At 32.5% G+C, this 23,718-nt stretch overlaps 1 protein-coding gene across 1 annotated transcript in view; it reads right to left on the bottom strand.

Moving 5' to 3' along the window:
- Nucleotides 1-23,718, bottom strand: part of STPG2 (sperm tail PG-rich repeat containing 2) — a 537,574-nt gene that overhangs the window by 209,679 nt on the left and 304,177 nt on the right. Inside the window, exon 11 of the mRNA XM_072757274.1 lies at nt 4,290-4,405. Coding sequence (XP_072613375.1) covers nt 4,290-4,405 — 116 coding nt within the window. The remainder of the gene's footprint in view (nt 1-4,289; nt 4,406-23,718) is intronic.

Genomic DNA, 23,718 nt, shown 5'->3' with positions numbered 1-23,718 from the left:
TCCTAAAATATAGGGAAGAAGCTCCTTGACAGTCTTTGCAATGATTCTTTTGGATATGATACCAAGTGTAACTAAAATAAACAAACAGAACTGCATCAAACTGAAGAGCTTCTGTACAGTAAAAGAAATAATTTTTAAAAATGAAAAGGCAACCCATGGGAAAAAAATATTGTGTAAACTATTTATCTGATAAGGGGATAATATAAAACATATGTAAGGAAATCATACAATAGAAGAACAAAAAAACCTAAAAAATGGGCAGAGGACTTGAATAGGCATTATTCCAAAGAAGATATACAAATTGTCAACAGGTACATGAAAAGATACTCAACATCACTCATCATCAGGGAAATACAAACCAAAACCACAATGAGATACCACCTCATATCTGTTAGAATGGTTAATATCAAAAAGACAAGAGGTACATAAGAGGGAAGTATTGTACACTGCTGGTGGGGGTGGAAATTGATACAGCCACTATGGAAAACAGTTTGGAAATTCCTTAAAAATTAAAAATAGAAATACCACATCCAGAAATTCCACTTCTGGATATATATCTGAAGGAAATAAATTATCTTGAAGAAATATTTGCACTACCCTGTCACTGTAGCATTATTCACAGTAGTCAAGACATAGGACAACCTAAGTATCCATCAGTGGATGAATGGATAAAGAAGTTGCAGTGTGTGTGTATAATGATGGAATATTATTCTACCATTAAAAAAAAGGAAATCTTGCCATGTGTGACAAAATGGATGGACCTTGAAGGCATTATACTAAATGAAATAGGTCAGACAGAGAAAGATAAATACTGTATGTTCTCGTATGTAACAGTTAAACAGGTAGAGTAAAATGGTGGTTGCCAGGGGCTAGGGAAGAGAAGAAATAGAAAGAAATTGGGTAAAAGATATAAACTTTCTATTAGAAAATTAATAAGTTCTGGGTATCTTATATACTGCATGGTGGTATAGTTAACAATACTGTATTATTACTTGAAGGTTGCTAAGAGAATAGGTCTTAACTGTTATCATCACACACACAAAAAATGGTAACTATGCAAGGTGATGGCACCATTTATTACCACCTAATTGTGATAATAATTTACAATGCATACATATATCAATCATATCTCAATAAAGTAGAAAAAATATATTCAAAAATACTTGTTACATTTCAATCAATTTCAGTAGAATTTGCTTTTTAAAAGAGAAGTGTATTTAATTTTTTCTGTATATTTAAATGAGGATTTTAAAATTAAATTCACTGAAGTTTCTTCTATATAGTTTTGAAAATATTCAAGTTTTAAAAATATAATAACTGTCAATTTTAAATTCCAGAAAACAATATAGTGCCTCATGTAAACCTTTAAAAGTTGGCATTTAGTGAGACTTACTCAACAAGAGAATATGGATCAGTTGATAAAACCTGCTGCTATTTTATTTATTTATTTATTTATTTATTTATTTATTGCTGCTGCTATTTTAAAAGGATATATATATATATATATATTTCTTCTCACTGAGAACTAAATTAGTAAGTAAATCTTTATTCATAGGTAAAGATTCGTGATTCAATCCTGGGAAGAAAATCCTAGCATTATCCATTTTGTTGATCTATACAATAAGCATTTATTAATATGCTACCAAATGCCAGATTCTATGATTGAAGCCCTAATAATATAAAAATAAATAAGTCTTGCTCTCATGGAGCTTAGAATTTACTATTGAGAGTTCTTGGTTGAAGCTATTAGTGAACTTTTGTAAGTTAAGCAACCATCTAAAACTGCATACACAGGTTTTTGTTATGAGCATACATGCAAAATTTTCCCAAGAGCCCCTAGCTTTCATTATATCTTCAAAAGGATCAGTGATAGTGAAGCAATAAATATCAACAACTAAAAGGAGAAAAGAGATAAACAGATTAGCTTGTAATTGAAAAATAGTGAATAATGTTCCCTTGACAACTCTGACCACCCCCTACACACATCAAAAAAGAAAGAAAAAAGAAAACACTAATTCTGCCTGGGAAATTCAAAAGATTATTCACACAAGAATAAAAATGGCAGGCAGACATTGCAAATGTGGTTGTTTAACTTAAGAGAGCTATTGTTATAGATATTATTTTAAGTACCACCCACATTGGATCCAGTGTGAATATGAGACACTAAAATCAATGATGGCACAAGTCCTATACATTTAAATACTTTCTAAATAGAATGTAATATTGCTGTCTTAAAACAATGTTCTAAATTTCCAGAATCATCTTTATCTGTTATTTATATATTTAAGGCAAATATGTTCTCAAGAGTTTTCAACTTAAACTTATTAAAATCAGTAGAGAAAAAAAGTATTAAATTAAAAAATAAGAGTGAGTTATAATAAAGGGACCTAGTAATAATTTATTGGCCTAGAAATTAAAAATAACTTTTTCTTATAAGAAGGAAAATTTTAAAGAAAATTGTTCAGAAAATTACCAATTATTAAAGAAAACAAATGGTGTGTTGGGAAGAAAAAAATATTATACACTCAGTTCTCAATAGGAAAGTTACCTTCCAGTATGGCATATGTATAGGAAAGTTACCTGAAAGGTAACTTATGATATATTAATTTGAAATTTCAGGCAATACCTGAATAAACATCATTATCAAACCCATAAATGTTTTCCTTTGACATAGAAAATAATTTGCTATAAAGTGACTGTAAGAAAGTATAAATATAATTTATAAAATCTTATGAAAGAAAAAGATCAGCTTTAAATACTAGAAAGACTAGTAAATACACCTTTTATGATTTTTGTATCACAAAATAAAAAGATAACATTAGATTTACTGGCATTATTATTTGTAAATACCATTTAAGTCAGTTTTTAAAAGTAGGGCAGAAGGGTTCAGTTAATGATTTAATATGATAATATGATCAGAGTATGAACAGCTATACCACCTAACTTATGAAGACTGATAGCTTACTGATTAAGACTTGTTTCAAGACACTCCTTTACTGTGCCCAATTACTCAAAATAAAGAAGTCATAAACTTTGCCCAATCCCAATCAATTCCCCAATTTTAAGACCTGTCTTACATCATACAGCCCAGGTCCTAAAATATCATAAGTCCTTTAACTTGCACCTTCTGAAAAACTATTAAAACTATCTAACAGATTTTCCCTTTCCGAACTAAATAAAATTCTCATTGCTTAATCAGCAGGAATTAGTAGTGGTCTTTTGGGGGAATCAATAGCCAACAAGTAAAATAATTCTTTCATCATTTGTTTTCTTTTCTTTTTTTCCCGCTGTTATATTATGAATCTGCTTTGACAGAATGCCAAAAAATTATTTAGATTATGACATTTTAAATAAGTAGAAAAGCATACATTCAAGAAAAATGAACTTGTCATTAACTAACCCAAAGAACAATATTCACTGTGGTTTGCATTGAGTATTAACTCTTAAATTATTTGCTATAAGTCACTATAAAATATTTCACTTTTAATAGTAGAATGAGAATGGGAGACTTATTCATCCTAGATGGGGAATTAAGGCTGACTGTGACACAATTTTTAAAACTTGCAGATTTATTTAATCCTCCTTCTTATAATCAGAAGGCCACAATCTAAAAGAATCCTGTATTTGTTATGAATCTAAAATACAGCATCTATAATTATTAAAAGAAGATAAAAGATCTATAAGTGATATTACTGAACCAAGATGTTATCTTCTGAGCTCTCTAAAAATTCATGATTGTAATAAGTACTTGAAAATCTCCATTTGTGTATGTGAACAACTAAGTTTATTAAGTTGCAGGGATGTAAAAAAAAAAGTTATATATATATATACATATATATATATATGCTATAGTGGACATCTACAGATAAATTGATAAATAATTCTTAAATCAATCTTTAAGAAAAAATGTCAGAATGTATTCAAAAATGCCTTTCTGGGGCACTTGGGTGGCTCAGCCAGGTAAGTGTCAAACTCTTGATTTTGACCCAGGTCATGATCTAAGGGTCATGAGATTGAGCCCCATGTCAGGCTCATGCTGGGTATGGAGCCTGTTTAAGATTCTCTTTCTTTTCCTCTGCCTCTCCCCCATCTCATGCTTTTTCTCTCTCTAAAAAATAATAAATAAAATAAATAAATTTATAAAAATGCCTTCCTCAGGCAAAAGATTTTGATTAGCCAGTAATATGAGTAAAACATATGGAAAGGACTTTAATGTAGAGATTTTCAGTACTTTCTGGAAATTATTCTATTCTTTTGTTATTAATAAAAAAGATATGTTATTGACAAACCTCATAAGTCGCTGGACCAGGAGTAATCTCTTTGGAATCTTTAAAACGCTTTGATGCTTTAACAAATAAGGGTATGGAGCAAGATTTCTTTAAAACAGGATCGTATGTTGCAGGCCCTAAGAGCAAATAAGCGTAGAAAATAAAAGAATGTTAAAATTATTGATTTGGGTCACATTATTCTTAGATATGTGCTCCTAATGTATAATTTTAGCATCAAACAATCTTGGACTCATTCTTTTTGAATGCTTAAAACCATCCAGGTTAGGGCTTTGAAATACAATAAGCACACAAAAAAGTGATATTTGTTCATCTAATAATTAAATGTAATACAGAAGTATTTTCTCAAAAAAGAAAATAGTACCCCCTCAAGATACATACATAGTGAAAAAGATACCCAATTCTTTTATTTCCTAAAAATGCATTCATATGTTCAGCAAAGATGCAGTATAGAAAATACATTTGGAAATATGAATAAGACTTAAAGAAGCAAAAAAAAGTTATTTAACAGCATTCTGGGCACTATACATGATAGAAGCTGAGGTACAAAGATAGAATTCACATGGAACAATTGGATATAATGAACAAACTGGCTGAATGGAATAGGGCCTAATCCCAAATAACGATTTTGTACTAGAGCCAATAGGTTTCAAATTGTACTCTAAAGTACCCTCAGAATTACACATTAGTACCCAGGAAACAATGTATAGGTAAAGCACAAGTAGAAGCCTGAATTATTTTCATTCAAAATAGCTCTGGATTTATTTTTCTTTGGATCCTACATACTTTTTAAACTAAAATTGTCTAATTAATTTTTTAAAGCATTTTGAGGGGCACCAGGTGGCTCAGTTTGTTAAGCATCCCACTTTTTGTTTTGGCTCAGGTCATAATCTCATGAAGCCTGGAATGGAGTCCAGCAGCAGCAGCAGGTATCTGCTTGGGATTTTCTCCCTCTGCCCCTTTCTCCACTCTTGCATGCATGCACTCTCTTTCTAAAATAAATAAATAAATCTTTAAAAAAATAAATAATTTATTTATTTTAAAAAAGCTTTTGGAAGCTACTTCCACAGGCAGTGGGTAGCTCTTGGGTTTTAGACCAAGGGAGATTCATGAGAAAGAGGTAGTTTATGAAATAAACTTTGGTAGTACTTTTATAGGGTGGGATGACTTGATGGTTTGTTTTAAGGACACTAATAAGTGGTTTACTAACATTGGTAAGGGAAAGGAAGAACAACTCAGAATATTTTCTAAGAGATGCAATAAATATTTAATATGTATAGTGACTGGAAGAAGTTAAAAATGAGTAATGGCCAATAAAAAGGCAATACTGTGACAAAAATAAGAAAGCACAAAAGAGAAACCACTGAAGAGGAACATCATGTGTTTGTTTTGAACCTGTTAGGACTGAAAATACGGCAGGATATCCAAAAAGAAATGTTCAGAGGACAACTTGAGATACGTAACTGAAATATGAGAAAGATGTCCTGAAGAAAAGGAAAGGAATTATTCACACAGAGGTGAAAGTTGAGGTATTTCTAAGTGAAAGAGCATGCACAGGGAAAACTGAGTAACTGAGGACTGAAACTTGGAGGTTCTGCATAAAGGAAGGCAGGGGAAAAGTCAAAGAAGGAAATAGTCTAGTGATCAGAATATGGCTAGCACAACATCATAGAAAGAAAATAGGGAGAGGTTTTTTTCTTGTCTCTATTCATATGTTAGCCAATACTATTGAGTATCTGTCACATGCCAAGCCTATATTTCCAGAGAGTGATTAGAGGCCTACTATATCAAATGTTGCAAAAGGAGACTTCACAGACAGGTAACCAGGGAGCATCTGGAAGAGAGATGATGGATGAAACTAAATTAGAGGATTAAAGAGAGTGTGAGGAGAGGAAGCAACAACATGAGCACAGAATACTGACAATGGACATAAACAGTGAAATAGTAGATAAAAAGATGTTAATAGAATACAAAATAATGCATCCATCTCACTAGTACATATGCATTTAAAAATTACAACTTTCAAGAATAGATCCCTGCAGATGTTTTCAAATCTAAAATATTTTAAAATTGATAAATTCACATGAAACATTTTAAGGCTTTAGCTTTATTAACATTGGACACTTCAAAATTTACAATGAAAGATGACATTTGGCTCTAGTTCAATCATTCTAACATCAACTCAATTAATAGGATAGATTTCCAAAATTATAAAGCCTTTTTATAAAGGCTTTGTAGGAACCTGCTATGAACTGAATGTTTGTGGCCCCTCTAATTCCTATATTAAAACCCTAATCTCCAATGTGATGGAGACCTTCAGAAGGTATTTAGGGGGGCACCTGGGAGGCTCTGCCTTTGGCTCAGGATTCTGGGATATATAGCCTCATACAAGGCTCCTTGCTCAGTGGGGAGTCTGCTTCTCCCCCTACCCCTCCCCTCTGTTCATGCTCTCTCTCTCTCTCTCTCTCTCTCAAATAAATAAGTAAAATCTTCAAAAAGAAAAAGAAGAGAAGGTAATTAGGTCACAAGAGTGGAGCCCTCATGATGGGATTACTGCCCTTCCAAAGAGACACAAGAGAATTAATTTCATTCTCCCTCTGTCTCTCCCATGTATGCAGATATCTACCTGCAAGCTAGGAGGAAGGCCCTCACTAGGAATCAAATATCACTTTGAATTTCCCAGACTCCAGTAACTGTGAGAAATAAACTTGTACTATTTAAACTACCCAGTCTACAGTATTTTTGTTATAATAGTCAGAATGGACTAAGTAAGACAGAAGCTCAAGTGTTTTTATCTACCAAAAGACAAAGTGTTGTAGCAAATGCCATCTTGCATTCCTGACTTTGGAATAATATAATTTCTATTCATAGGGCAGAGAAACAATGTACATATACATACATAATACCTTTACAAATAGATATATACAAACTAAACTACACATGGGAAAATGTATCAGTTACTGCAGCATACAGAAAAGAAGAGAAATTTATCATCAGGAACTGGGTGCATGATTCCACAGTCAATTAATTAAAAATTGCAGCTTTAACCATAAAGATGTATAATGGTTAACACAACAGGTAAGACTATTAGCCAAACTCTGTTGTATCAGTAAATTTCATTTTCAACAATGAAATGAAATATGGTCTATTCCCTGTCCTTACTATCATACTATAGCAACTGATAAATATTTACCTTCATGGTTATAACTCATTAAAAGAAAAGAAAATATTCAAATATAGTTTAAGTGGATTTCCTTTTATTAGAATTTCTTTGAGGAGCATCAAGCAAAGTACAACTCTCAATGTACATCTTACTGCATTTTAGTAGTTTGCTTCAAGGTACAGAACATTAAAAAAATGATTTATTATACTTGATCTTAAAATATATTTCCTTTTTTTAAAAAGATTTTATTTATTTATTTATTCATGAGAGACACACAGAGAGAGAAAGAAGCAGAGACATAAGCAGAGGGAGAAGCAGGCTCCATGCAGGAAGCCCGATGCAGAACTCGATCCCAGGACTCCAGGATCACACCCTGGGCCGAAGGCAGATGCTGAGCCACCCACATGTCCCTTAAAATATATTTCCAATTTCATATGCCATTGCTTATATGATACAGGTCAAAGATTTATACTGCTTTACCAGCTCTGATTCACAGATAGATTATGCAGAAATTATCTTCTATTTATTTACCAAATGCCACATTTTAATCACAGGTAATGGAAGAAGAAAATTTATTATTCCAAATCAAACACCTACAAAAAGTCTGCCTGAATCACAACTATTATAGAATGGGAATTCAAGAGCAGGTGATTCTTATAATTACACATTTTCCAGCCCTGTTGTCTGTCAACTGACTATGAAATGTCAACCAATGCTCTAGGGTAAAAATGGGAGAGAACAGGAACAATGAGTAATTTAAAATAAAAATCATATTTGTACATTAGTGTGGATTCAGAAATAACTATTTCTATAAATAAAGCTACAAAACCTCAGATTAAGAAATGGCTCTCTTCATAACAAGGTAAAATTTATATGTTACGCAGTCAGTTTTGCTTATGAATACCGAGTATTTTCTTTTTTTCATGTTAAGCTGAAAGAAAACTACTGAAAAGTAAATATCCCACGTGTGAGCATGTCTTTAGGAATTAAAAAGCATCGAGGAAATTGTCATTAAAATGGACTGCATGGCTTTAAAATGTCATTTAGAGACTTTGGTTTTTATGGAACACATTTTCTCATGCTGATTTTATTATTCAGCTACGAATGAAATAATAGCTAAGACAAAAGATTAGTACACAAGGAACTATTATCATCATGTCAAAGCCACATTTAGTTTTACTGCTCTTCTTCTGCTTCTAAGACTTGATTTGATGAAATGGCACTTCAGATTATGACCAAACAGCTATTGTCCATCAAATTAAGCTTATAGGTGATGAGAAAAAACAGACAAATGTTTCAATAATGAATAAACTTTTAACCAAAATTCCATGTATGTCTTACCATCTTGTTAACATCTTTCAAAAACAAGATGGGAATTACATGTTTTAAGAAATAAAACCTTAAATACTTAAGAATGACATCTTAAAAGTACTATAAATTATCCAAGAATTACTGCCAGCACAGTCCCTAAGAAATAGCCTACTATAATGCACTCCAACCTAAGTAGACTGAGAACTGCATCAATTGGAGTCTACCTAAATCATCCATCTGTTAAAACGTGCGTTCCTAACATTGAGTAAGGAGTAGGGCCATCACTGTTATGACATAAATACAAAATCAGATAGCTTTGGCTAACACTGAAATATATCTTCAGACAGCAGCGTATGTTTACCCAGTGTACCTCTAAAACATTCTTATGAAATTCTTACAAAAATGTGCACCCATAAGCCCTATCAAATGAAGTCTTTAAACGGACCTGTAAAAAAGATATTTTCACTCTCTGATAAGTACATCATACAAATTTGAAAGACTTTCTTGTAAATGTAGGTATGATACACTTTCTGTATGAATTTAGGAACCAAAGGAAGGAAGAATGATCATCTTTCACCTACTACCACTTTGAGTAGGTGGTATATAAATATGTAACACATGAGTTGTTTTTATTGATAAATGAACAAAATTATCAAATAATGAAATATGAAGTTGTTTTCAAGGTAAATAAAATACCTCACAACTGGCTTGGCAAAGTAGCAAATTTTCCTTTCTTAACCAAATTTTGGGTTTTACATCCTGCTGTTCATATTTGAACATTTGGAGCTAGAATGCAAAGAAAATTACCTAAGCAAAAAAGTAGCATAAGTTTCAGCATATATTCCAAGTCCTCTTACATCACTATCATTATTTTAACCCTTAATTAAAGCTGAATTAGTAAGGTAGTCCCTCTGTGAATGTTATATATAAAAATCATAATAATGCTATTCTTTGTAAAACACATCATATCATAGATTAAGTGATGTGGAGTTCCTTAAATATATATATACATCAAATTCATTTTGAACATTTGATTAATATTAAGCAAGCTAAATTTTTTAAGAAAGATATAGAAAATAAGTAATGATTTTTTTAAAACTGGCTAATTTTTTTTAAAGATTTTATTTATTTACTCATGAGAGACACACAAGAGAGAGAGAGGCAGAAACACAGGCAGAGGAAGAAGCAGGCTCCATGCAGGGAGCCTGACACAGGACTCATTCCCTGGTCTCCAGGATCACGCCCTGGGCTGAAAGCAGCACTAAACTGCTGAGCCACCCGGGCTGCCCTGTTTGGCTAATTTTTAACACTTTAAAATGTAACTATTTAACATTTAACTTACTAAAAATTGTTAGATTTCTAAGAGTGTTTAGATTTGAAACTTTCTCTGAATAGCTCTGCTATGATATAGCTAGACTCCCAGAGTTTAGAGTTTTCTGAAAGAGCCTAAGTGACAAGCCAATTAAACAAAGGTTAAGATGTTTATTTGCAATTTAAATGAATAAATTTCTGTACCTTAAAACAAACATATCTTATTAAGTAAAATGGTTTTCATGCTTTGATGTGCAAATGTTTTATTTACATTCATCAGAGATTAAACAAAAACTATTATGTTAACCATTGAATATCTTAGAAAGCTTCTTGCTTCTTTTCAGTAAACTTAAATCTATACTTAGATTTAAATCTAGATAAGATGTTTTCCTTCACCTTACCAGTGTTCTCTGCTTACTCTGCTCCTGTGATCATGTAATATAAATATTCTCTAACTCTGTTCCCATACCTTCATGGAATAATAGCATACTACTATGAGAATTAAGCAAAATTCTTCCCTTGCAAGCCTTCTCATCAACTACCACTAGTTAATTTTAACTAAGACAAGTAACAGTGGGATTTGTTTATATTAATGGTGTTTATTTCCAAATAGTAAGTGGTTTCCTCAACTAGCTTTAATATCCATGACACACAGGGCCTCCCATAGCTTTGGACCTCTTTCTCCTCTGGCCTCTGGGAGAACTTGTACAATGGCTTGAAATATCAAGACTAAAAAAGAGAATCATATTCAGCACCATATATTTTAAATTAATCTTTCCCAAAGTATAGTTCATGAATCATAGCCATCAGAATCACCTAGATTAGTGTCAGATTGTAGATTCTTTGGAGTCATGCCAAAATAATAAATCATATTCTCTGAAAGAACCAAGAAAACAAAAATTTAACAAATCCTACTGCTTTAGTCCTCTAAACCACTATTTAATATGTAGCAATTAGCAAATATATCTAAACATTAAATCTTTTTTCTCTCAAGAATTAGTTATCCACAGAAAAATAACCTTCTATAATTATAGATGAAACTATCATTTCTTTAGAATATATCTGACTCTCTTATGCCTCAGGGCTTGCTTATGGTAGAGCTTCAGTCAATGCCAATTGAGCTAAACTAAGTCAAATCAAGGAAAGAGTCTGTTAATGAGTCAACTAGAATCTACTCCTGTGACCTTAAGCATTTTAATTATTTTCTCTTCATTTTACTTTCTTCCCAAGAAATTGTCTATGGAAAAATGGATACCTTAAAGTCCTATTTCTATTTACAATGTGAAAATTATATTTAGATGATATTCACATAAATGTTTTTAAATGCATTTAGAATAACCATTGCTTGAGAGATTAGTAGGAGACTGGCAGTGTTAAGAAAGAGACTTAAGTCTCTTAGTTATGAATTCTGTTATTTAAGTCTCTTAACATAATTAAGTATTCTGTTATGGCCATGTCACATTATTTCAATTTTGAACCAAATGCGCAGATCTTATTTCATGATCATGAAAGATGAAATTTTGTGAAGTATATTCACATCTCTATTTTATTTTAGAGTATCATTTTTCAGAATAAAACATTAAAGATTTTATTTATTTATTTATTTGAGACAGAGAAAAAGAGAGTGTGAGCAGGAGGTAGGGCAAATAAAAAGGTGAAGGAGAGAGAGAGAATCTTAAGCAGGCTCCACACCTAGCTCAGAGCCCAACGCAGTGCTCCATCCCAGGAACCTGAGATCATGACCAGAGCCAAAACCAAGATTTGGATACCTAACCTACTGAGCCACCCAGGTGCCCCCATAATAAATCTTAAACCAAAATTTAAATTCAAGATTTCTGACACTAGCCATGTGACCTTCATAAATTCTCTAAAACTTGTTAAGTTTTGGGTTCCTCCTGTATAGAAGGAGGATAAAATGGCCTGGAAAAGTTCCTCAAAGCCACACAATGAGTAAGGACGCATCATTCAACCACTTAAAATCCTTGGATCCTCCCTCAAAGGAAGGAAAATAAAACCATTTAATTTCACAGGAAACTGAGTTAATATCGAATTTATGACTGGCTCTATGATTTTAATAACTCTTTTTCTACTTCACACTGCCTTCCTAATGTTTAGCTATCTCCAGTATTCTCCAAAAATACCAAATTTGCCAAAAAAAAAAATCATCTTAATTAAATGAGAATGTTATGCTTTCACCTGAACATGATATTTCTCTAAAAGGTGAATAAGGTCTAGAAGATGGAATAAATTGGTCTTTATGATAAATTTAGGTATTCTGTTCATGGATCATTAATTCATTAGCATACCATAAGTGGATATAATTTTGATTTTATACCTATACTTTTAAATTTATAATAAGTACATATACATTTAAGGAAAACAAAAATATCACAATTCTAAAAATCAAGTTGCCTTCAAATCTCCATATTGTCGCATCACTGGCTGTCAAGGATGCCACATCCTGCTACTTTCGAAACCTATTATAAACAATGTCTTTTAAAAAAATCGAGAAATAATGTTATTTTCCTAGAAACCAAAGAGTCTTGAGTCCCATCTTTTGGTGAAGGCTGCCTCTCTGTGGCAGGATACAATGTGTCATGTTCTCGAAGGACTTGTTCTCTCTTACTTTGTTTTTTTAACTGGTAGAAAAGATCTGTATAATATTCAAAAATACATAGATTTAAATACAATATTTTTACTATTTCTTTCAGAATGTTTTGGCTTCATATTTGGAAAGGTCTTGTACCCGGAGGAACTGCCTCACTCACCTAGAAAAGCATGTATAACATGGGATGAAAAGAGTATTCATGCAAGTAACAGAAATCAAGTAAAATAGGATTGCTCAAATAGAATGGTCATGTTTGCTGTCTTCTTTGAAAGCTAAACTCATTATTCACTTTACACGGAGTGACCTCTGCTGGTCAGAAAGACACACTTATTAATAGATAACGAACCTACCAGAAAGCAGCTGTTATCTTAATTTCCTAAAGGAATTACTTAAAAATACTAAGTGTACTATGATACAGGAAAATATCCTATTTCAAACACTTAAAGTCAAGTAGCTGAATATCAAGTGGATATCTTTTAAAAGCCCTGATTTAATTGTTCTTTCCTCACTAATGTCTACTGTTAGCTGTAATGAAAGCATGCTTAAAAGGCCTTCTTATTATATTTAGGAAGGACATATGTTCTCTAATGATTTTTTTTGAAGACTTGGTACTTTTAACCATATGATGACTGAAAAATTAGCATCTGTACATTTTTTTAACTGAAAGGAAAAAATCTCTCTAGATCATAAGCATGCAACTTGTTATGTTTCAAAAACAAAGGATTTATTTAATGAAGCAATATTGTCACAGAAGTGGCATTTACCTTATCTAGGATGGAACATACCCCCTCATCAGAAACAGTAAAAACTAATTAGAAGAAGATACCCAGAGGGCCAGAGTAAACATTTCAATAACCAATATCAAGCTGTTTTGTTGTTTTTGTTTGAGCCATAGGTATACCAAAAATCATCACTGAGAAAGTTGTGCAGATTCTTTTTTATTATTTTAATAGAGGTCTAAACCTTTGAGATGAAGTATACCAATAAAAACACCAAATAAAGTTCCTGCAAAAATTTTTGGTCAAGAAAATTGTTATAATTCCTCATTGCTAATTATTGCAATATCCCCTTCCCCTCTTTTTTTTTTAAATCTGTTTAACAATGTCCAGAGGGAGAAAAAGAAACATATTTGGTCTCTGCTTCTGCAAATACTGAAATCTATTTATATGCAAATAAGCTATCCATTATTAGTATGAGAAGAGACTTGTGCATAAAGGGAGAAATAAATTATCACTAGAAACCATTAATGAAATCTATTTCAAAACATAACATTTTACAAGAGCCCTCATTCATGTAATATTTGTTTAAGCCTCGAGGGGAAATAGTGAGTTGTACACTTAGATGAAACCTGATACTACATTATTTCCCATGCCAATTTGTTTCGTAAAATGCATTTATTCTTTCCTTTGAAATGATTTGGTAATTGTAACTCCAATGAGTCCTTTTAAGAGAACTTTATCATTGAAGTCAGAGTCCTGTGTTTTTGTCATATAATTGCCAGACTTTTTAGGGGAGTTTATTTTTGCTCTGTTGCAATAATTACTATTCCCTGAGGTTTAAAAACATTAACATTCATTTTCATACTCTTATGGTAGTAACATAAAAATAAATGAGTTTGAAGAAGAAGGAATATGAGTCTTTCTGGAATAAGTTGAATTTCTTTAGAGAAGAATAAAATAAGCACTAATCAATACAGACTATAAAATAATTTCATATGCTTTGCCCATTTTTCTCTTTGGGTTTCTTGTTTTGTTTATTTTTTACAAAAACTTTAGTGTGTTTATCAACTCCTTCAAAAAGTCCAACTAGAATATGAAGTGGTATTGTCTTCTTAGTTAATTCCTAGCAACTCTATTCCTTTTGGAAGTTGTACTTATTTTTATTACTGGATATTAGAAAACAATGAAGCAAAATAAGGCATTGTATGAGAAAACTGAAGATGTTTGGAAATACAAAGTCATGCCACCATTTTAATAAAATGAAAGTCCAGAACTAATATACACCAGTCTTATAGGAAAATCAAAGCACACAAAAAGAGGAGACCAACAGAGTTAAAACAAAGACGGCCACAGGTTAAAAAAAACTAACAGGGTGATTGCCACTTTGGTTAAAATAATAACCAGCACAAGAGAAAGAAAGATAATTTGTATGATTCCACTTATACGAGGTACCTACAGTAGTCAAATTCATAGAGATAAGGAAGTAAAATGGTGGTTGCCAAGAGCTGGAGGGGAAGCTACTGTTTAATTCAGGGAGTTTTAAGTTTTGCAAGATGAAAAGAGTTGTGTGGATGGATGGTGATGATGGCTGCACAACAGTGTAAATGCACTTAACACCACTGAATTGCACACTTAAAAATGATCACAATGATAAATTTTATGCTATGTGTATTTTAACCCAATTTTTTAAAAGATAACTTCATGTTCCAGATAACTATATAAGAAAGTTATGGTATAAATATGAAACTAATCAAAATGTGGAAAAATTTAAACAACTAATGGAATGTAAAAAAGAGAATCCAAATGATTTTTATGACAAGAATATTCTAGTTTGGGAAGCCTAAAGGTCGCGGAATTGGAACCACAGAAAGGAAATTAATCCTTGCATTTCACTTGTTTCACCGTTGAGTAATTTAAAAAGTAGAGGTTGACCGGCACAACACTGTGTCTTAAGCTGCTTAGTCATCTAAGAGTAAAGATAAATGAACAAGTAAACAAGTAAATTCTTTAGCTTGATAAAGGTTATAAACCTAAAAGTTTGTCTCTGGTAAAGGGAAAGAATGAGTCAAAAATCTATTTGCTTTTCTCTAACGTTTTCTATATGACTTTGCTATCATGTGCATGTATTATACATACACGTGTGTATACACATACACACACATCTCTGTGGCTTCTGTTTCTTTATGCTTTTCAGAGTAGAAACAAAATTTTGAAAAGAAGGGAGTTATGCTTCAGATAAAAATATCTGAGTCTTTATATTTAAAATCCATCACAAAAAAAAAAATAAAAAATAAAAAATAAAAAATAAAATCCATCACATCATCAGAAGGAAAAGATACATATGAAAAATATATAGTTCTCTATACCTTGGTTTCTACAGCAAAATATCATTGAAAAGAAAAATTGTATAGATAAATACATTAGGCATATACTATGTGTATTGTTTATAGCCTGACATATTAATGATGTTGTCTATCTCATGGTTCTATATTAGCTTTCTATTTACCCTTTTAAATATTTGCATTCCTTAATAAATCATTTAGAAAGCTAAATAAAATGTCTTTTATATGTATGATTGCCTATGACTAATTTTCAAGCATAGGTTTTATTGTATTTCAGTGAAAAAGTGATATGTTTGCTAAATGAATAGGCTAAAGTCAGGCAAAGATGACAATGTCTACTGTATCTTTTATCAGACTTGCAAAGAATTGAAACTCTTGCTTTTCTAAGTACTGGAGAAATATTCCCCCAGGTTTTTTATGCAGAATTAAAGTTTTCACAGAATTTTACTTCCTATTATACATAGAAAGTGTTCCTTGGTCAAATAAATTTGAAGAAAGTTATACTGAACAAAGTTAAAACAGTTTTCTTTATTGCAGGTCATGACGGAGCCTGTAATATTCTAATTCACACATAAGATCAATACAATGTGTGCATTTTCCTCCACATATGTTTGCTCATTACTTCTCTTTTTCCACAATGTTCTTATAGAGCTAATGTTTGCAAAATATACTTAGAAAAATTTTAATTTCTATGAAGTCACCTTGGTTCTCCAATTTCTAGTGTCATTTTCAATGTACTAATTCTGAAATTGTAATTCAAATCTTCGCTATAGTGTTGATTAAAAGCACAAATTTAAAGTAGAGACAAAACTACAGTAAAGACATTTCTTCTATTGTCATTAAAAATTCAAAGTAAATTACAGTTAAATAGCACACATTTAAAAGCAATTTATATCATCTTTGGTTTTGGATATTATGGAACTGCATTCCTCAGTTTGCATAATCAGTCATCTTTAGCAATGCATAGTATTATCTAGTCAGACAATAACTTCATCAGTTTCAGCATATAGTATCTTCAGATAACCACAGAGTTATCTGAAGAACCAAAGAATTCCATCAATAGTGAATGGTATCCTCTATAATGGGCCACAGCTGCAAGAAACTTATTTATTTTTATTCTTTTTAATCTCTCTATCCTCTAATCAAAAAAAAAAAAGAAATCTTAGAAAGATAGTAGCTGTAGTCTATCTGAAATTTGAACAATAGAATTATTATTATATGGTATAGCAAAACCAAATGTGAATAGTGAGAAAAATGAGATATTTCAAGGTCAAGAAGTTAATTTATTTATAAATATTGCTTTGAAAATGGCCTTCCATTATATCAATGATATTTTTAACTTTAATTAGCATTTTTAAAATTTCATAGGAAGCAAAAAATAAAAACAAAACACCTAATAGGAAGTATACATTATTTGCTTTTAGATTCAAGAAATCTATGTGTAGAAGTAACTTCTAAGTTGCTATTATCTTGACAATATACTCAGTTCTTCTCACATATAGCCAGAATAATTTATTCATAATCTTCTCAGAGCAAAATTCAGGATCCAATCTAGGCGAAAGGTTTACTTGGCTCAGGAAACAGAGTCATTTTCAAATCTGAGCATACCTGGGCAGCCCCGGTGGCTCAGTGGTTTAGCACTGCTTTCAGTCCAGGGCGTGATCCTGGAGACCTGGGATCGAGTCCCATGTCAGGCTCCCTGCATGGATCCTGCTTCTCCCTCTGCCTGTGTCTCTGCCTCTCTCTCTCCTCTCTATGTATTCTCATGAATAAATAAATAAAAATCTAAAAAGAAAAAACTCTGAGCATACGTGTTAAAGGAGCCACCTAGAACTAGAGGTGGGTCGGGCAGTGGGGGTCGTGGGGGGCTGTATGACAGAAAAGCTCAGTTGGAGTTGTACAACCTGTTTGACCAAACTGAGCAAATCTCTCAGTAGACCCTATGGAAAGATTACAGTCAGGTTAGGCTACAGAAGAAAATCCAAAATATAAGCAAGCAAAGAAAAAATACCTAACCCCTAAAAATCTATCCTGGAGAACTTATGCAAGAAATCCATTGAGGGTATATGTGGTGTGACAAAAAAAAAAGACAGAGATAGGGTGAATTCTTAGGCCCAACTGAGGAAAGAGAAAAAAGTGTATGACCTTAGATCTTAAAAACCTCATCTCATTTCTAAGAGATTTTAATTTCTGGGGAAAAAAGCACCTGCTATCAAGAGTCACAGGAAGATTTGATGGATGCTGGTAGATGATGGGAAAGAATATATGACTTCGGTTACTTTCCAAAGGTGGAGGATGAAATATAACTCGTGTCAGTATAGTTGCTTTTATTTTGGTGAAGCTACCTGGATGGGTGACTCAGTTGGAACTTTGGTATTAATTTTGTAAAAGAAATGTGTCAGAAACTGATATTAGATATGTTCTGTGTGATAATACTGTGACTTTAAAAACTTTGACTGTTGGGGAAGAAGTCCTTTCCTCTCCTATATAACCAGGAACTTGAAACACTGAACAAGGTGGGTGAGGTGAACTGGAACTAGCACACAGATAGAAGACTCAAAACCAGGCTGCCTCTAACATCATAAATCCTCCGAAGAAGTACGGCAGAGAAGGAATTTAGTTAAAAGGAAAAATATTAAAGAAACCAGACAAGACTGATAAGTTTTTTTTTTTAAGATTTTATTTATTTATTCAAGAGAGACCCATAGAGAGAGGCAGATACATAGAGAGGGCAGAGGGAGAAGCAGGCTCCATGCAGGAAGCCCGATGTAAGACTCGATCCCAGGACTCCAGGACCATGCCCTGAGCCAAAAGCAGACGCTCAACTGCTGAGCAACCAAGGTGTCCCAAAGTCAATTTGTTTTAAAGTAGATTTTTGTTTCAGGCATGAATTGAAATAGAGATAGTAAGAAAAGCTACCCTATTTTTTTGTGTGGTAAAAGTATTGTTTTAAGGTATGCAGCACACAGAATCAAGAGCTAAAACTACATTTTGATTGCATTATGAACAATACTATTCTTTTAGTTTTATGTTGCCAAAAGGTTATTTCTTATCCTCCATACTTAGAACTGTGCATTTGCATAAGTGGTTATTTTTTAGATCAAATTAAATACATTCAGATCCAATAAATGTTTACATCTTAACCATTGTCTCATTTACATTGACTTCATCTTATTTACACAACCAAACAAATCTAAATTTTAAATCATTATTCTGGAAGACTATGATAAACCAAAGATGTGATCATTTGTTTCCAAACTACTCAGACTTGAATCACCTATTAATAGTTGATCTTTCATTTTATATTATGGAAAGCTAATCTGTAGAAACTGAAGTAAAGGAAGAAGCTCATTATCTTAAATCTTCTGTTCAATAAGATCCAATTCGTTTAACATCTTGGTGCCACAGAGAATACAAAGAGGAAAAATAACAAAGTCTTACCTCAAGGAAATACCAGCAGAGTGGAAAGGGGAAATGAGACAAATGCACATATTCCTATACTGTAAGATAGAATAAGATTAGTACTATCAATTCTATGGGACTCTAAAAGAGAGAGATTTCCTCTGGTTGGTAGAATCAGGAATAATTTCATAAAAGAGGACATTTGAAATAGGCCTAGAAAATGAGTAGAATTTTGTTAAACAGGTACAACTATTCCTAGGTAAAGGAAATAGCATATGCAATTTCTTTATAGCAGACCATAAGGCATGGTTTAGAAATTGAGTAGTGTAATTTCATTAGATGACAGTAGAAGAATACAAAGGAGGGGTGTGGAGAATGAAGAAGATTAGAATGGAAAGTTTGGGGCCATAATATATAAGTTGAAGTCTTTGTACTTATATAATAGTCAACAGCTAGCCATGAAATGTTGATGAACTTGGAGATAGTAGACCAGAGCTATGTTTAGGAGACCCTTGAACCACTCACCCTCCCATATACACAAGAATAATGAAAATGACTTCTTGGATGGTATTTTTTTCTTTTTCTACATTATTTCCTATACAGTAAACTAAAAAACTTACCTATACTACTCAAAATACGTAATATGTACTATTCCAAGTAGTGTAGAATAAGACCGTAGTAGACAATTACTGTGACCTTTCTTGATATAATAGCTCCCTAATTGTTGGAGGATGGGGGAGTAGAGTAGAGAAGAGCCATATTATCTCCTTATTCATGGATATTAAATTTCTAAAAAACCTTTTTAAAATTTATTAAACATTTACCAAAATAGTTCATTTTTAAAATTTAATAATAATTTTGCTTTTTAAGCTAATTACTATGTTCAGAAAAATAAATCAAATTATAAGGTTCAAATGGAAGACTCCAATAATCTCCTTTTTCTACTTTACTATCTGCTTTTCACATAAGAGAGCAACATTATGCATTTAAAAGTTATTCCAATTACCAATGAAATTTCTGTTTTTCTTAGTTATGCTGAGTTGGTATTTCCAGAAATAGTTCCTTATAAAATTGCCTATTCACTTAATCTAAAAACAAGCTACCAAGCAACCTGTTTAAGAACAGGTTTCAGAGATGTACCTGCAATATGATATAATTTATGAACTTACGTTGACACTTTAAAACTAGGGCCTATGCCAGAACACTTTCAGTCAAATTCAAGTCATCCTTACCTGCTCATTCAGAGCCCTCTGCACAAAAATAAGAAGAATATTGTATAGAAAAGAGTCCTTAATTGGTCCAATATATCAAATTCACATCAATAAAGAGCAATTACAGCATATTTAATTTTATTCCTTTTTAAATCAATCTATAAAATTACGTGTTAATCTCGGTATAAAAGTTTAAAAAACTAAAGATATTTTTTCTTCTTCATTTTCCCTTTAGTATACTGATTTCATGAAATCATCTCATATACTCACAAGGCCATTAAACTATGCTACAATTATAAATATCATAGCTTGATATATCTCATGAAATACTTTTACTATGAAAGATTTTTAGCAAAATTAAGATTGTCATAAACAAAATGTCAGGAAACCTGTCATCTTAATTTCTATGGGAAAACACAATGTATTCTATTAACTTAGCAAAAACTTGAAAGGACAAAACAGTATTATGCTGAGTTATCTGGAACACTTAACATCTGGATTTCTAATCCTCCATAGAAAATGTAGTAGGAGAAGATGACAGTCATTTGAGATCATTTATCTTTTGGGTTTAGTACCTCATCTTTTTCTCTAAAAGTTCTTGGATATTCCAGTTGTCCATTCCTATATAATGTTTTAACCTTTATACCAGGTTTAGTTTTATTTATAAAGATGGTCATTTGATAATGACAGATAACTGTGGCTAGATAAAAAGTTATGAAACAGATACACTCATGAGAATTACAGATAGTATTAAAAATGCATTGTTGAGCTTTCAATATATTGCTACAATGTATACACATAAAACTATATCAATTTGTATCTTTAGCTTACTAATCAAAGGTCACCATAAAAAGGTTTAAAGCAATGCTATATATAACAACTTGGCTGAAATGGTATTCCTACTTTAATTCATAGACTGTATGTTTTAATATTTTATTTAAATTCAATTTGGCAACAAATAGTATAACACCCAGTGCTCCTCTCATCAAGTGCCCTCCTCAGTGCCCTGATTCATAGATTTTTTAAAGATTTTATTTATTCATGAGAGACACACAGAGAGAGGCAGAGACATAGGCAGAGGGAGAAGCAGGATCCCTGCATAAAGCCTGATGTGAGACTCGATCCTGGGACCCTGGGATCATAACCTGAGCCAAAGGCAGACGCTCAACCACTGAACTACCCAGGCGCCCCTAATTCATAGATTTTAAAGCTAAAAGTACTAAAAATGTATTTATTTCAGGTTTTATCGAACAGAATTCTTTCTGCAATATACTTGCAATGTGATTACCCAACTTAGCTGAACTTCTCCAGCAAATTCTCTTATTGGCAGAAACAGAAGGAACAAAACTTTATCCATAAAGAAAACTACTGGGAAGTAGCTTTATTTCAGTCTATGGGACACACAAAAGACCAAAGTCCTAGCTCATGTTTGTGCCAGGATTTAACAGATCGTGGATAATACAGTAAGATAAAATCACACTCAAAATCTAGTCAGCTAAATTATAAAGTTCTGAATGACTAGTAGTGAGATTTAAAAAAGGTTTTAAAGAGCTTGAACAAATTATAGTAACACCACTGGTGCCATCTTTTTTAAATCTTTGTTTACCTGTTATGGCACAGGGCACAGCAGACTCAATTCTTTGTGTACTTGTAAAATATCTCACAGATTATCACAGTAATAGAGAAATCATAAGCTCCTAAAATACCCCATTTAATTTTCTGTTTACTGTGTCTACTGGAACTTTTGTCACTGTTATTTTTAAAGATTCACTTACCTCTAACTATATGAGATTGGTCTAAAGACACATACACATAAGTATATTTGCCAACATGCTTTGGGCACTTGCATATGCCAGCCAGCCATTAAACTAAGAACTTCTGTTGATTAGTAATAATTTTGTCCACAAGTTACAGAAAAACACATCCCTTGGCTTCAACAAATGTAGAATTATTTCTTTCACATAAGAAGTCTTGAGTCAGATGGCTTCTAGCAATAGTTCAACTGCGCAACAAGGTCTGAGCAGGTGTGTGTATGATTCAGTCAGCTGTTCTCTCATGCTGGCAAGAGGGCTTAGTTCACACAGCTATCCCTAATTTCATCCCTCACTTCTCTTCCCCTCACTCATTTCCATTGTACCGACCTCTTTATTTGGCATGTTCCCTTATGCCAGGGTCTCTACCCCGGCTGCTTCTTCTGCTGGAATACTCTTTCCTTAGTTACTCACATTGTTCATGCCCTTACTTTTTTCAGATTTCTGCTTGAAAGTGACTCAGCAAAGCCTATCTTGATGTTTGTACCCACTTAATGTTTGTACCCACTGACCTCGCAGCTCAATGCTATTACCTTATTTCATATAGCATTTACCATCTTCTCAAAAAAAAAATGTCTATTTTTTAAAAATTTTTTTAAAATATATCTATTTTTAAGGTCTCTCTCTCCCCAGAAAGTTCCATGAGATAAGGGCTTTTTATATGTTTTATTCACTGATATGTTCCCTGTACCTAGAATAGTGTCTGTCTCATAGTAGGCACTCAACAGATATATGTTAAATACATGAATGAATTTATTTTTAAGTCAATAAAAATGGAAAACATGAATAATCTCCCTGTTTTTGTATAAAAACCAAAACCTTATACAGAAATATCCCTGAAAAACTACTTAGGTTTCATTGCCCAAACAAAATTACATAATCAACCCTAGCTGAAAGGAAGGATGGAAAAGAGAGTGTTAGCTGCTCCAGCTTCTAAAGTAGACAAAGAATAAGATAAGGGGGAAGGGAGTGGGAACGAGGTTTGATGTTAGCCAACCAACCGTCACCCATGCACTGTAATATCATTTCAACTAAGCTTCAAAACCTCATACTAGGTAATTTTATTATATCCATTTATTAAATGAATAAATCAAAAGATTATTAAGCAACTTGCTCAAGTTCCCACAACTATTAAGAATAGTTAAAACTCCAGCATTGCTGCCAAATCCCTAACTATATATCTTTTTTTTTTTTGGTAACTTCAAGTTTTTATTTAAATTCCAGTTAACATAATAGTATAATATTGACTTCAGGAGTAGAATTCAGTAATTCATCACTTACATATAATACCCAGTGGTCATTACAAGTGCCTTCCTTTTTTAAAAAAAAATTATTTTTTATTGGTGTTCAATTTGCCAACATAGAGAATAACACCCAGTGCTCATCCCATCAAGTGCCCCCCTCAGTGCCTGTCACCCAGTCACCCCCACCCCCGCCCACCTCCCCTTCCACTGCCCCTAGTTCGTTTACCAGACTTAGGAGTCTCTCATTTTCTGTCTCCCTTTCTGATATTTCCCACTCATTTTTTCTCCTTTCCCCGTTATTCCCTTTCAC

The sequence above is a fragment of the Vulpes vulpes genome, chromosome 4 (assembly GCF_048418805.1).
Source record: "Vulpes vulpes isolate BD-2025 chromosome 4, VulVul3, whole genome shotgun sequence".
NCBI lineage: Eukaryota > Metazoa > Chordata > Mammalia > Carnivora > Canidae > Vulpes > Vulpes vulpes.
The sequence above is the reverse complement of the archived record's forward strand: the minus strand, read 5'-3'. Positions and strand labels throughout refer to the sequence as shown.